A 13,576-nucleotide genomic window follows, 5' to 3' on the forward strand; every position below is an offset into this window, starting at 1 on the left:
TCAGGACAACAACACATTAAAAAACATTATCACCTTGTTGTCATATTTGTTATTTTTGTGAATTTTAAATCTTAGTCTGAATTTTGTCAATTCTGATGGTGAGTTATGTCTGTAATAGACTGCAGTAGGTAGGTTTTCTCAGGCCAAATACGTTTCCTGAAAACGATGAGTTCTTTTCCCTTTGGATTCTTGAGATGCACTGTTGCACATCTATATTTCAGTACAGAAAGGGAGAAATCTGTGCCTCTTCATGAGCTTCAGTCTCCTGGTTTGTAGAGATTCAGGAGAGAAGAAAGTCATAGTGAGCATATAAATGAAGGACTAAATGTAAAACTTAAATGTTCATACAAACATTTGGCTATTTGTCTACACCAGATTGCAGAAGGGGCCAAAATAAAATTCTTAAAACTTCCTCTGTTTGATTAAGCAACAAAAGATTACAGATTTTCAGCTGGGAGTATGTGCCTCTTTGAGGTTTGCATGATGTGCTTCTGGCTAAATATCAGAAGCACATCCTGTACAGCCATTTGTCTTCCAGGTAGAGAAATTCATATAGTGAACAAAGGAGTTTTTCCCAGTCTAATTTGAGAACATTGCTGTATACTGTAAGTCTATGTAACTATTCACAGGGTTCAGGCACATTTACCACATCACCATTGGAGGCTCGAATAGATAGAATAAAACAACTGATCCAGTGTTAGAGTTGACCTTGGATCGTCCAAGGTACATTAAATCCTTAAACAGCACCAACAGTCTTTAGTCCGTAGCAGCAGAGCCACGTGGTAGTGCTATTAATAAGTGTTGCACAAATACTGCAAGGTGTTCCCCTGTGTGACCCTTTTTCTGTACTTGTTCACAGAACAAATAATAGGATACAACACTCCGAAAAGTGTTTGTTTAGTTATTCGTTTCGCTGTCATCGTCTGGCTGACATTTAACTTGCGTGATGCCACAGAGAGATGAGCGGGACCTTTGTGGTTTAAAGTGTCCCATCTTGTTTCTCTGGAGGAGCTTGATGTGTTTTCTCAGCTTTCGCCTTGTGTCACCTTAGCTGCGTCACTTTTGATCCCGTGTCTTAGCGACAGCAGCAAGACTCTCTAAACTTACCTTGTCGTCACTTGTTAGTTTGATGACTGTAATGTAAGCTTCGGCTGCTCTCTTTAACAGACCCCAGCGCCAGTCAGACGCATTCGGAGGAGAGGCTGAACCACGAGGCCCAGGAGCTTGAGAAACGGCTGAGCATGCTCTCTCACAGAAGCAGTACAGGTGAAGTCATGTTACTGTCATGCTGTGCTCGGCTTCAAAGTTGGAATAAAAAAATAAAAAGATTCCACCATGAATGTGAATCTTTCATAATCATCCTAAAGCATCCCACTATTCCTTAACAGCAGGGATCCCTCTTCCCCCAAAAATTATAAATATTAATGGCGCATTGGCTTTTAATTGTTCTGTACTTGTATCTAAAGCAAGTATGCATATTTGACATTACTCATATACGTGATTTATTGTTCCTGTTATGTGGTGTACATCAGGGAGAAAAGTGGCTGAGGAAAAGCAGCCATAGTGATGTTATTATGCTGTATTGATGAAAGCAGTTTTCCAGTGGCAGCTGTTGATTAAATTCATTACAGTTTAATTAATGTCTTTCTCTGCAGCCTCGTCCTCGTACTGCCCGTCTGCTGGGGGAGACGACCGCAGCATATCTGGTTCCTCCGACACGTCAGACACCAGCCAGTCGGACTGCAGCATAGGCAGCCGGCTGGCCATTTGGACCGAACCGGCCGCCAACCCATCTGAAAGCATCGGCCACGCGGGTACCAAAGGGACGATCCAGAGCTTCGAGAAGCTTTCCGTCAACCAGGGAGGCGGTAACCGGCCTGTTGCCAAGCCCCCCAGGCAGCTTCAGGAGATCGGCCGCCAGAGCTCGTCTGACAGTGGTATCGCCACCGGCAGCCATTCCTCTTACTCTGGAAGTTTCTCCTCATATACAGGCAGCTTGGACATTACTCCTGGGGAGGACTTTGGTTCTGTTTTCAGCTTGCCTCCCCACCTGGCTCAAGACCTGAGCCCCTGTTCTTGCCTCACTGTCCCTGGCCATGAGTACCAGGTACCAACTTCACTTAGGTATCTCTATGACACTCCCAGAAGTCTGTTACAGGAGGGAGGTGAACCCTCCTCCCGAACTAAGGACACTCGTGCCTCTTCAGACCTCACAACGGACTCAGCAAAGCGGGATATACCCTCTACTGTGGCCTGTGAGGGTCACTCTGAAAGACAGCCAATGAGTGAACACTTACAAGGCCCCTCAGAGGAGGGTAAGAAAACCAGGGTGGCGCCCTCTAGTGAACACCCAGACTCCTGTCACATCTGCAGCTCTGTCTCCAAAACCATTGTGACCATCTGCTCAGTGTGCGGTGGATTTAAGGTGAGCAGAAAAATATTCTTCTCCATCAGTTGTGCTGACTAAAATGTGCTTTTTCAAAAAAACACTTTGTGTATTTTTATCTTTATTGCTCAAATTAAGCTCATACATAAGCGCAGCTCTACTCTTGTTGTCCCCATTCAAATGGTCTCCTGAACGTGGTCTGTTGTATAACTCCCTGTCATACAGTAGCAGCTTGTGTGAACAGGCCTTATCATCACTCTATCATCTGTTCTGTAGCACGCTGTCACTATGACCTTTGTGGTATCGCACAGGCTGACTGTGATGCCGCTCTGCCTTCAACAACAAACAGTCCCATGGCCCATCTGTCTAACAAGGTAGCATTTTAGCAGTCAGTTGAGGTTGACGAAGTCATTGTCTCCAGCAGATTTAGACATTGTGAGCTCTGAATGACTTGCAGTTTTTTTCTGCTCATCTTTGCACACCTCTGCCTCTTATTTGTTGCCTGAATGTCATCCAAGTACACGTGCAGCTTTTATACCCTAGATAAGAGTTTCTGAGGTGTTGTTGCTCTTCTAGTAAAACCTTCTCAATATGATGCTGGATTATCTCTAAGGTGACAGTGTTTGGCTTCTGCTCAGCATGACGATTGTGAAGTTCACAGTGATTTCTTCCTCAGGTTCCTGAGATATTTTCATCATTTCATTCATTAATCTGGTATTTATTTTCTTCGTTGTCCTTAAGATATTTGCAAATTGTTAAACACACACATTGCTATTTACCAACAGCCAGGTTTACATATTCAACTTGTGTGCTTTGTGCAGCCAAAGATATCCAGTTGTCATGGTATAAAGGTCTGAAGAAATAAACAGACACTGCCAGAACAAGAGAAGGCTTGGTGTCAGCTACTCCATGAATTGACCAAGTGTTTCAGTTTTGCTGTGTTGTCTCTGTTGTCAGCTGTAGGTGAAGAAAGAGATGTTAAATTGCGAGAGAAATCAGTTTTTCCCCTTTAATTTTGTTTTTTTCTGTGAGATCCTCCTTGGCTGCAGTATGTTGTTTGTGCCAGTTTTATATACCTGATTTTGTCCTTTGTGTTTATGGTGATTTTTGGTACAAAGGTGCAGTATACTGTCAACTATATTCTTGCGTCTGTAGTGCGAGACCTTCACTCTTGAGCTATAATTTAAATTTCCTTCTCTTTTGAACATCCAGCTGCAAACTCTCTGAAACCTTTTGGTTTTTTGGTTTGTTCATGGCAGTCACTTTCATTGACTACTCGACATATAGCTCCACCTGCTGGTAGTGCATTTATTTAAGAAGGCAAATTGTGTTTGATTTCCTGTGAAAAATGTTCATGTTCTTTGTTTCACTTCAGACCTCAGTGAACTAAATTAAACATTAGAGTTACTGGCAAGAAGCTGATTAGGCATGAGCAGTGTAGGAGGGCATTTATCACCCTCAGCGTGAGCAACACAATCCACCCCTGTAAAAGATTATTGGCTCACAGCTATAGGGCTCGTTCAAAAAAACCATTAAACCACAAGTAACTTCCAAAGCAAATGTCACTTAACATTTTTAGAATATATTCAGTAAAGTATGAAATTCATTTGTTATTGCTCTGTAAGTCATAAACAAGAAACATGTTGAGAAAATCTTTTAAATATCTATAGACTTTTGCAAAAGCTTACAATTAGTACACAAAGTAAAGGAGGGATGGGAAAAATAATTATACGTTAACATATCAGCAGAAGATTGAAAAGATGCCCTTTGTAGAAACTTCAAGACATCATAATCAAAATACTGGAAGGAATTCACTTAGAAATTGCATTTTATTACACCTTGTAAGAAGTATTACCCCTGAGCAGGGATGAGTTGCTGGCTGTCCAGGTGTTGCACTCCCTTCCTCACAGCTGAGTTCAGCATTTTAATTTTTTGAATTTCATATTATAAACTAGCCTTTATAAAATGAATTTTCATAATTCTCTAATTGTCATAAACTGGCGGAAATGCTGAAGTTTGTATTAAGAATGTAATTTTCTATTTCGTCTCACAGGGGACACCGCATGTCGCTGCAAGTGGTTCAGGGATACCTGCCATACCTGGTAAGTGTAATTTCTTGAACTAATGTATGTAATGCTGCATGAATTGATTTCTGCATGCACGAAGAGAGTTGATGCAAGTTTGCTGTAGCAGCTACAACTTGTTTATTTGATTTGGGGTCGTGTCAAAGGTTTTTTTTCTTTGCCGTCAGAACATCGTATTTTCAATCCAGCAGATCAAAGTGTTGACAAATCGCCATGCAGACCCAACATTGCCTGTAAATACAATATTGCAGTGAAGAAAATTCTGGAGAAATCATGTTCCTCCGCTGGCTCCGGAAGCATCCACAGCTCAGGGAATCCAACAGTGAGGACAAATGAGGATTCACTGCTGCCAAAAAAGGGAAGAGAGAAATTAGCCAGTCTCTTGGCTGACTTGTTAGGCTTTCCAAGCACAGATAGGCAGCCAGAGGCAAAGACTAACAGACTGAATGTGTATGAGTCAATGAGCCCTCAATTTGGAGAGGACCTCAGATCTGCACCAAGTGGCATCTTCCTACCATCAGAAGTTTCACAGCAAGACAGAAGAGCTGTAATTTATGAAAACTGTTTCAAGTGTCAAAGAGAGCACTGCCACCCTCCTCCACGGATCACACCTGCTGAAATGTATCACAACAGGAACACTTCCGCTTTACAAACCTTTCCAGGAGGGCTGGGCCTGAGGAGAAGACAAGTACATGAAGTTCCTGCTAATGGGGAGGTGCTCTGTCAAGTTGGCGGTGATGGATCACAGAGTGTGGACGGGCAGTGTCAGTATGAAGAGATGAATGGTTGGACAGTGACTAGTGAAGGTAAGACGTCTCTTCAAAGCCTCTACGGTTCCTTTGGTATCCTTCTCTTTCTCAGTCGTTGTGGGTCTTCCTTTGTTTCTGTTCTGTTGTTCTCTTTATCATCAATAAAAAAAACACACACACACTTTCCTACTGGCTTCCTTTGTTTCATCAACTGGTTGTTTTCTCTGCTCTCACTGATGTTTCCTTTTGTGTTGCTTTTACGACTGAGCCTTTTGAGGACTGTGAAAAGTAGATGACTGCGAGACTTAAAAAAGGATTGCCTACGTTCCGTAAAAAGTCATTTACGACTTATAGCTTTTAGCTATCAAGATACACTTTTTTTTAAATATTATTTGTTAGCCATGAATAAGCCATCAGTTAAAACATAAAAGCTTTTTTTATTAAGATTACTCAAATTTAGTTATTAAATAATTTTTGAAAAATAAACTTGTCAGCACTCTCCGGTGGACAAAGGATGTAATGGCAACAGTGTTTTGAAAGAACCTCAAATATACAGTCTCTTGAAATTTCTTGTTCCTTTTTGATTGATTAGTTTAATTCAAGGGTACCTAATAAACTAGTGCAATACAATCCTGCAATATCTGGAGTCTTGTTGTATTAGGCCACTGTAATTTTAGCTAGATGTGTCTAATTATAACAGATAAATGTGTGTATATGCTGACCAATAAGTAACAAGAAATTGCAGGAGGTAAATTAGAAATTGTGCTGCTGTTAGAGTCGGTAAAACATCTCACTCAGTGCACAGTGTGGTTACCAAACTGAAAACTTTTTCATTAAAACACAGGAAGTTTCAGTCATCTCGGTGGTGTTTAGATTCCAGTCAGTGACACTAAACTGTCTGCATGCTGAATCTCTTTACCAGCATGCAGGTTGTGACGGCTTTCCCTTGCATGTTATATTTGGACAGCTCTTATTCCCAGCACTGGGGATAGTTTTTCACCACATGTGTAATAGTTTGTGGTATTGTGACATGATGAATCAGTTCACTGTTCCCATCACTGGATCTGCAGGAAATCATGCATTTGTACCCAGAGAGCACCTTGTCTGCTTCGATTCACAAAATGGATTAAGAAAGAAAGCAAAATGTGGGATTATCATCTGTCCTGGCTATTGGCACAAAAAAAAATCAGAGTTCAGTTTCCTTTATTCTAAACACACTATATTTTTCTCTCCCAACAGACAAAAGGCTTAATAGTAAAGAGGAAAGACTCCGAGCTGATCCTGCTTATGAGATCATGGAGAGTCGGGCGCCGGAGAGGAACTCAGAGGTAGGCCAATCCAGAACTCTCTAATCCGCTTTATGCTATCAACTGTTCACACATTGTGGCTGTTCGGTTCAGCTAAACATTTTTGGGGAAGCATCTCATATCATGGGAAGACCTATTGATGAGGATTATAAATAATGAATAGCAGCTTACAGAGGTTATTTTTTAAGATGTTGGAGTCATATCTCAAATTGAACATGACAAAATATGTTCGATCAGCATTTTGTGGTTTTGAACTTCTTGTCCACTTGGCTGGAATAAGCAGCTGAGAAAGTTGGAAATGTCTGTGTGATGTTCTCTGTGTGTGTGATGAGCTGAAATCATAGCATTACAGTACTGCACTTAATGTATGTGCAGTCTCATGAGCATAATCTCACTCTTTTTAGACCTCTGTGTGGGCGTGTGATGAGACACATTGTTCTCAGGGGTGTTCATTCAGCCAAGAGGGACAAGAAGCAAAGCAGTAAGCAGTAGGGTATTATGGCATGACCTCAGAAGTACTCAGCTGCCATCTTAGACTATGAAGCTCTTTCTTGTAGATGTTAAAGTAACATTTATGGAGTAGCTAATCATGAAATTTAATGAAACAGTTTTGAATTAAACCGCTTCATTTACAGAAACATTTTAATTCTGAAGTAGTGTGAAATTGTAAACATATTATAGGCGAGTCATTCTCAGATGGCCACTGATTTTCTCTAGTCTCTGAAAGTCCCAAACATGAGAGAGCCCGAGTGTATGGCTTCCAAATTGAGGATACATGCTCTCAGGATAAGAGTGTTTGACGTGTGCTGGCTGCCCTCATCCTGCATGTCAAACTGAAGGGTTTGTTCACCAAAATACCCCATCTGGCATTGATTGGGTCAGATGTTGAGGCTTTCGTGCTAAAATGACACAGTGGCAATTCAGCATGCTAATGCATGCTTTAGTTGGAAACAGTTTTGAAATCTTTTTATTTTAGGTATTTTATATGGTCTGTCTGTGAAGTAGGATTAATCATTATGAGACACCCTCATGTCTGTGCTTCATGACCAGAGCTTGAAAAACGCTAGGAGCAGATTAGCCTGGTTTAGCATCAAGACAGAAAGCAAGGTGAAATGGGTACTCGGCTCTTCTTCTTCTCAGCATTTCTTATCGGGCGTATTAACACAGTATATCTTAGCTGTTTAAATCATGTACAAATAGAAATCTAAAAATGAGAATTTGTGGATTCAGAGGAAGTTATGTACCGCCTGTTCATAAACAACAACTGGATGCAGTAACTTCTGAGACACTTCACTGTGAGGTGATGAAGTATTGGAAAGAGGGAGATATGGAAGAGTTGCAGCATGTAACTCCCTTGAAAGCCACAAAATTGTAGTTTTTATATTTCTGTTGGTACAAAATAAATAAGATTCAGTATGTTAGTTGTCGACTTGACAGGTGAGGATTTAGTATCCAGGTTAGTAGTTTCCTCCTGCTGCCCGTCTTTAAACTAAGCTAAGCCCGTCACCTTCTGGGTCCAGCTCCACACTTGAGACACTGTGCGTTTTTACCAAAGAAATGAACAACATTATATTGAATACAGATAATTTATTTATACAAAATGCTCTTACACGTAGATAACAGGACTTACATCACAGGACTGGATGCTACTGAATGTTACCCCTGGAGTGCTTTGATAAAGAACATATTTTTACACCAGTGTAATCACCTGATGCCTGTTCGAGATAACCACTTTTATGTACGAGCCTCCGTCATTCCCAGGATGATGATGGTCCCATCAAGGCATCCCTCTTTGTGTGCACTGTTGGCCTCTCAGCGAGACTGAAAGAAATATGGCTGAATTCCATCACCGAATTTCACACCACTATAGCAGTCGTCGTTTGGAATCAGAGATTATGTATCGGCAATTTGGACGGCATGATTATCTCTGCCATAACAATGAGGTATCGCAGACAGTGTTTGAACATGTAAGACATAGCCCAGAGTGCTGAGTACATCTCAAATATCACCCTCTGTCTATAAATACTCCTGACATTGTCCACTGAGCCGTCGAAGAGAAAGTCATAGTCACATTTCTTTTGTAATGAACTTAATCAATAGTTGCTTACTGTTTGTGTGTGTCTTTGCAGGCGGAAGACAAAAGCAAGTACGAGCCAATGAGCAGCTGTGGTCAGCAGAGGATGTTTCAAGAGACTGAAGGTGAGTGCGGCTGACATCCCGACATCGAGTAAGTTCAGCAAGGGTTGTAGTGAGGTCCTGCACTTGAAAATGGGAAATATTTTTTATCATGCCAGTTAGACATCTGCAGAACAGTGGGTATGCAACTGCACAAATGGACTTTGTGATGTGATCCATATGATTCATCTCTGACATCACATCACAGATTACACAAATTAACAAAATGTCATCTGATACATCCTTTTGTCCCTCTGATGTATTACAGTTACATTATGACCACAGAAATGATTGTTTTTTCTTTCGACCAGTTCTAATAAATGTTAACATTTAACGCTTAAGTAATATACCGAGAAGCCTTTAACTGCAGATGCCAATGTTAGAAAACACAGAGGGGGGATCAATCAGCAGCAACAAATTCCAAGCCGTGAAGCTACTACATTCCTAATAGTAAAAAAATCAAGAACAGCAAAGTGTTGAAAATAGCATATGTTGTTGTTAAACTAGCGTGCTTGTGTTTTTTCCCCCCAGCCTGTGTTTGAGATCTGGCCTTTGTTTGTGTCCACCATGCCCCCAGCCATTATCTGAAACTCAGATTTTATTTGACAACTGTTTTTATGTTAAAGGTGATAGGGACTGCAGTCACAGAGAAATATGATTTTGCAGTATTTTTTGTAGCTTAGAATGACCAGCATTTTGTTATTTGGGGTGTACCGTATCATTTTTGTAAAATGTCACATTAAAAAATTTAATGCTATTATTAATGGCATTTTGATCAAGTGTCAGGGTCAGTTGTAATTTTATGCATAATGGACCTTTTCAGATTTATATTTTTTGAGTGCTCTGAATGTTTACACCCATGTATTATCCTGGCTTCTTACAATAGCCAGGACCCTCTTACAGAAAGCGAATTAAAAGGATGAGTCAACACATCACCTGCTGCTTTGTGAGCATGAATCAACATGAATGAATAAATAAAATTAGTCTCATTCAGTGTCTGAAACAGCAGACTAGTATGAGGCACGAGGGAGATGTTAGGATTCAGGACAGACATGCTGTAAACACATAATGTTTACTTGACTTTTTCCAGGGTAATGGACAGTGACCTTTTTTTCATTAATGTTGGCTGTACATATCACTCATAATATCTGGAATCAGATGCATCCGCTCTCTGTAAGTTCAAAGTTTGTCGGTGTTGGGATGTATGACATTGACATCTCTAACTGATCCGACACTTGATCTAAATATTATTAAACAATTAAAAAAATGTATTTCAAAAAAGAACAACATAAAATAAATCGACAGGGTATACCCCGGATTACAAAAAAGCGGCCAGCTGCCAAATACAGGCTAAATAAAACAAGCATGCCAGTTAAACATGATGCACTTTTACTGCTGGTTTAATAATTCTATATAATCATGCTATTTGTTCTAGTTTTTTTTTTTAGTATAAAGAATGTAGTAGTTTCTTGGATTATACTCCTGCTTTTGTTGTTGTGGACTGATTTTTATTTAATTTTTTCCAACTCCTAACATTGCTGTCTCCAGTTAAATGCTTCTTGGCATGTTACTATAGATTTATTAGAATTGGTTAAAACAAAAACAAAAAAAAAAAGCCAAAACATAGAACCGGTTCTGTGGCTCAAGTGTAATTGTAGTACATCAGAGGGACAAGCTAATGCTAAACAGATGCACCAGTTGAAATTGTGTTAATTTATGTGATTTGCAACGTGATGTCAGCGATGAATGAATCACAAGAGCCTGTGAAGCAAATACAGGTATGAGTCACATGTGTAATTTGTGTTTCCATTAATGTAGTGTAAAATAATCGACGGCGCTCTCTGATTTTCATTGCGTAGTGCTCACTACAGTACGGGCCTTCTTCATCTGTGCTTTATGTAAAATCTTGAACTAATTGTGTCCATAGTGAAAACACACAGATATATAACCAAACAGAGAGTGCAGCGATGCATGACGGGATACCTGCCCTGGTGGGAAGGTGAGGGGACATTCGTCAGGGGATTTTTGGCCACTTAAGCATCCCACACCCGGAAACATGCCCTCAGTCTAATGCAGACTGGCTCTAGAAAGTCCCAGCAGCTGTCATAGTGTGGCACCAAACCCATCAGTCATGTTCATGTACCTACACACACTCAGCTCGGCTCCCAGGTCATCTTTCCCATCATCCTGCCTCAGCAAGCAGTTAATGGACAGGGACGTGCAGGAAGCGTTCAAGTCCAGTTGCTCAGGCTTATGTGAAGATAGAGGCTTGATGGCAACTGAAATAAGCACAAGATTTTTATGTCATATAACTTGAATTTGATATTACATCTAATCATATTAAAACACTGTAAGTTCCTCAGCAGCTACAACTGATGGGGTTATTGACTGGACTCCATATTGAGACATCTGTCCAGACTTTTCTAGTGTGGAAGCAGTGAGGTTTTTGATGGGACAGTGACCTGGTCATAATCTATTTCAGACTATACACTAACATTAATTTAGAAAGGAAAAAAAAATGAATAAAAACTTGGGTCATAGCCACAGTGACATTGGAGTGTTCTGGCCCCTAAATTTTGAAAAAGGTTTTGAAATAGGTCATTTTTAGTTGCTGTAAAATAACTGTAAGCAGGATTTTTGGTCTGATCAGTCACCACAGACTGCTGTAAGCACTATTGGCCAATGCCAGTCACTGATCAAAATATTGTTTCTCTACTTTATCATCATCTAGTTGTTTCTAGTGGCATATATTTTGTTCAACTCAAAGAAATGGGTTTAAAGTAGTAATCCTTATGTCATGTGTTACCTTTAATATCTTTCTCCTAGCATGTGAAAGGTTGGAAACTAGCTTCAACAGGCCTCTCACCCTGAAGACACAGCTATCATTAAACTCATGTTTCACCCTGAAAAGCAGTTGACTTTGTTAGTTCGGATCAGTAAGCCCAGCCAGGTATTGCCACTAACGTCGCCCCCAGAGGCTTCATAAAGTGTATTGTGGAAAAGTCCCCTTATCCTTAGAGCTGTGGGCAAACCCGCTGTTGTAATGGCAGCCATTAGAAACACCACATTACTGCGAGGGCTGCTTGGTGTCTGATCAATTAGGTATCAGGCCTTGTAGACGCTGCCAAAGGCTGCACCCATTGAGGCTCTGCTGGCGTCTAATGGCTTCTCACTGATCGTACGAGTATCTCCTGGGGTTGATGCCTGTGAGCTGTGGGTAATGACAGCAGGCAGCAGCCATTTAGGAAGAGTCAGTAGCAGGAGACATTTATTAATTTATTTATTTATTTATTTGCTCACAAATGTTGCCTATTAGTTGACGACTGAACAAAATTTACAGCGCTGCATCTTCATAATGGTGTCATTACAGCACAGCTGTAGAGATACAGATAGTTCATGACAAACATTTGTCACTGTGGAAACTAAAATAGTGTATTTTACACAGCATGTTGTAGCTTTAAAATTCTGACATACGTCAGTGCATGAATTTAAGGAATAAATGAATATTTCATTTACTGCTACAGGTGTATAATAACTCATCTTCTGGAGAGTTTCATTATTGTTTGTGTTTCAAGCAGCGATTCTTGTCAGCTCGACTGCTCTCTGCTGTTGTACACATCCTGCTGATGGTATTGTCTAATGCACATTAGCAGCTGTAGCTAAACAGTCTGGCTTCTGTGATCTGGATATTCTCGTTAATCTTGAAACATCAGTCATTTAGTAACCGACGTAAAAGTAAACAGAATTTTACAAGTGCAGATGTTTACATGGCTGCAGTAAACATTGTGTTTGTCTTGTTATGAAGCGGTAGTGCTCAGTGGGAACCTCAGTCGTTTCTGTTTATTGAATTATTGTATGGGTAAAAGATTCAGTCATGGTAACAGGAATAGTTTTTGCTGATGTAAAGTGCTTGACATGAATTACATCAGCAGCGTATGGGACACTGGCCTCCTTAATACATGACTGTGTGAAATCAGGTAAAGAGGAGACTTTGTAGAGCCTGACCAATGATGGATTTATTTATTTTCTGCAGTTAGCATTGAAAAATCAGATTATGATTTATTGGCCACTATTCTTTTATTCCCTCCTTCAACACATAAATCAAACATTGTGGATAAGTATCTTGATTTATTGGTCAGGCTTTAGATTCTACATTGATAAATAGGCGAGGAGTAGCCTGGTGCTTCAGAACTGTAGTGGCGAGTAGAACAGAAACGATTAGTCGACTTAATTTGAAAATTATACTTAAATTTAACTGTTAATGGAATTGTAAATGGAACTGTTTTGATAATCTATTTATCATTTATGTCATTTATTGATTGGATCTGCTGCATTTCTGCCATACATTTTAATAGAAAACTAAATAATTGAAAAATCATCACATTAAAATTAGTTATTAGTAAAATTAATTACAAATTAGATTTTCCTGCAACAGGTTGGCAACAAGTAACTTAAATTTCTTGGCTACAAATGTGTGTGTGAACACATCCATGTACTATAAAGAACTGCATGTGTTTCCATGATGTGCATTTATTTTGGACAATATAGGTAGAAATACATGCGTTCAAAACTCACCATATTTAAAATTTATCTTCGGCCGTGTCTGGTTAACATTTTTCAATCCGTTAACATCCAATTCCTGATTATACATACACCTTTTGATCTAACGTGAACGCGTGAATCTACTGAGCTGTGACTCAAAACTCAGATTTCATTTCAGCGAAGTATCCGTTTGTTTCAGTAAGTAAGATGAAGTACATCTTGCTTTTTACTAGTCTTTATTCACACGGGAGAGCAGAAGTATTCAAGCCATGCAAATTTCTCAGATATCCTTGAGCGCACTTTCCCCCTGTTTTTGATGCTTGTAGCTCTCTC

The 13,576-nt window shown here is 40.0% G+C and overlaps 1 protein-coding gene and 1 long non-coding RNA gene across 9 annotated transcripts in view; one reads left to right on the top strand and one right to left on the bottom strand.

The window, feature by feature from the left end:
• LOC124054800 (protein Dok-7-like) overlaps positions 1–13,576 on the top strand; it is a 32,077-nt gene that overhangs the window by 13,323 nt on the left and 5,178 nt on the right. For 3 of the 8 annotated variants that reach the window (XR_006842481.1, XR_006842482.1, XM_046381186.1), the window contains exons 6-11: positions 1,168–1,266; positions 1,656–2,425; positions 4,440–4,488; positions 4,638–5,276; positions 6,459–6,547; positions 8,656–8,725. Coding sequence is in view for 6 of the 8 variants with exons in the window: in XM_046381186.1 (XP_046237142.1) it covers positions 1,168–1,266; positions 1,656–2,425; positions 4,440–4,488; positions 4,638–5,276; positions 6,459–6,547; positions 8,656–8,725 (1,716 nt within the window). In the remaining 2 variants the exon portion in view is untranslated. Of the gene's footprint in view, positions 1–1,167; positions 1,267–1,655; positions 2,426–4,439; positions 4,489–4,637; positions 5,277–6,458; positions 6,548–8,655; positions 8,726–9,232; positions 9,453–13,576 lie in introns of those variants that run through there. The other 5 variants (XM_046381190.1, XM_046381188.1, XM_046381187.1 and 2 more) reach the window with 5 other exon arrangements.
• On the bottom strand, positions 8,115–10,978 carry LOC124054809. The gene is made up of 3 exons (XR_006842486.1): positions 10,849–10,978; positions 8,635–8,787; positions 8,115–8,347 (listed from the first exon to the last, which is right to left on the bottom strand). It is a non-coding gene; the product is annotated as an uncharacterized LOC124054809 (long non-coding RNA).

Source organism: Scatophagus argus, chromosome 23, assembly GCF_020382885.2.
Source record: "Scatophagus argus isolate fScaArg1 chromosome 23, fScaArg1.pri, whole genome shotgun sequence".
Lineage (NCBI taxonomy): Eukaryota > Metazoa > Chordata > Actinopteri > Scatophagidae > Scatophagus > Scatophagus argus.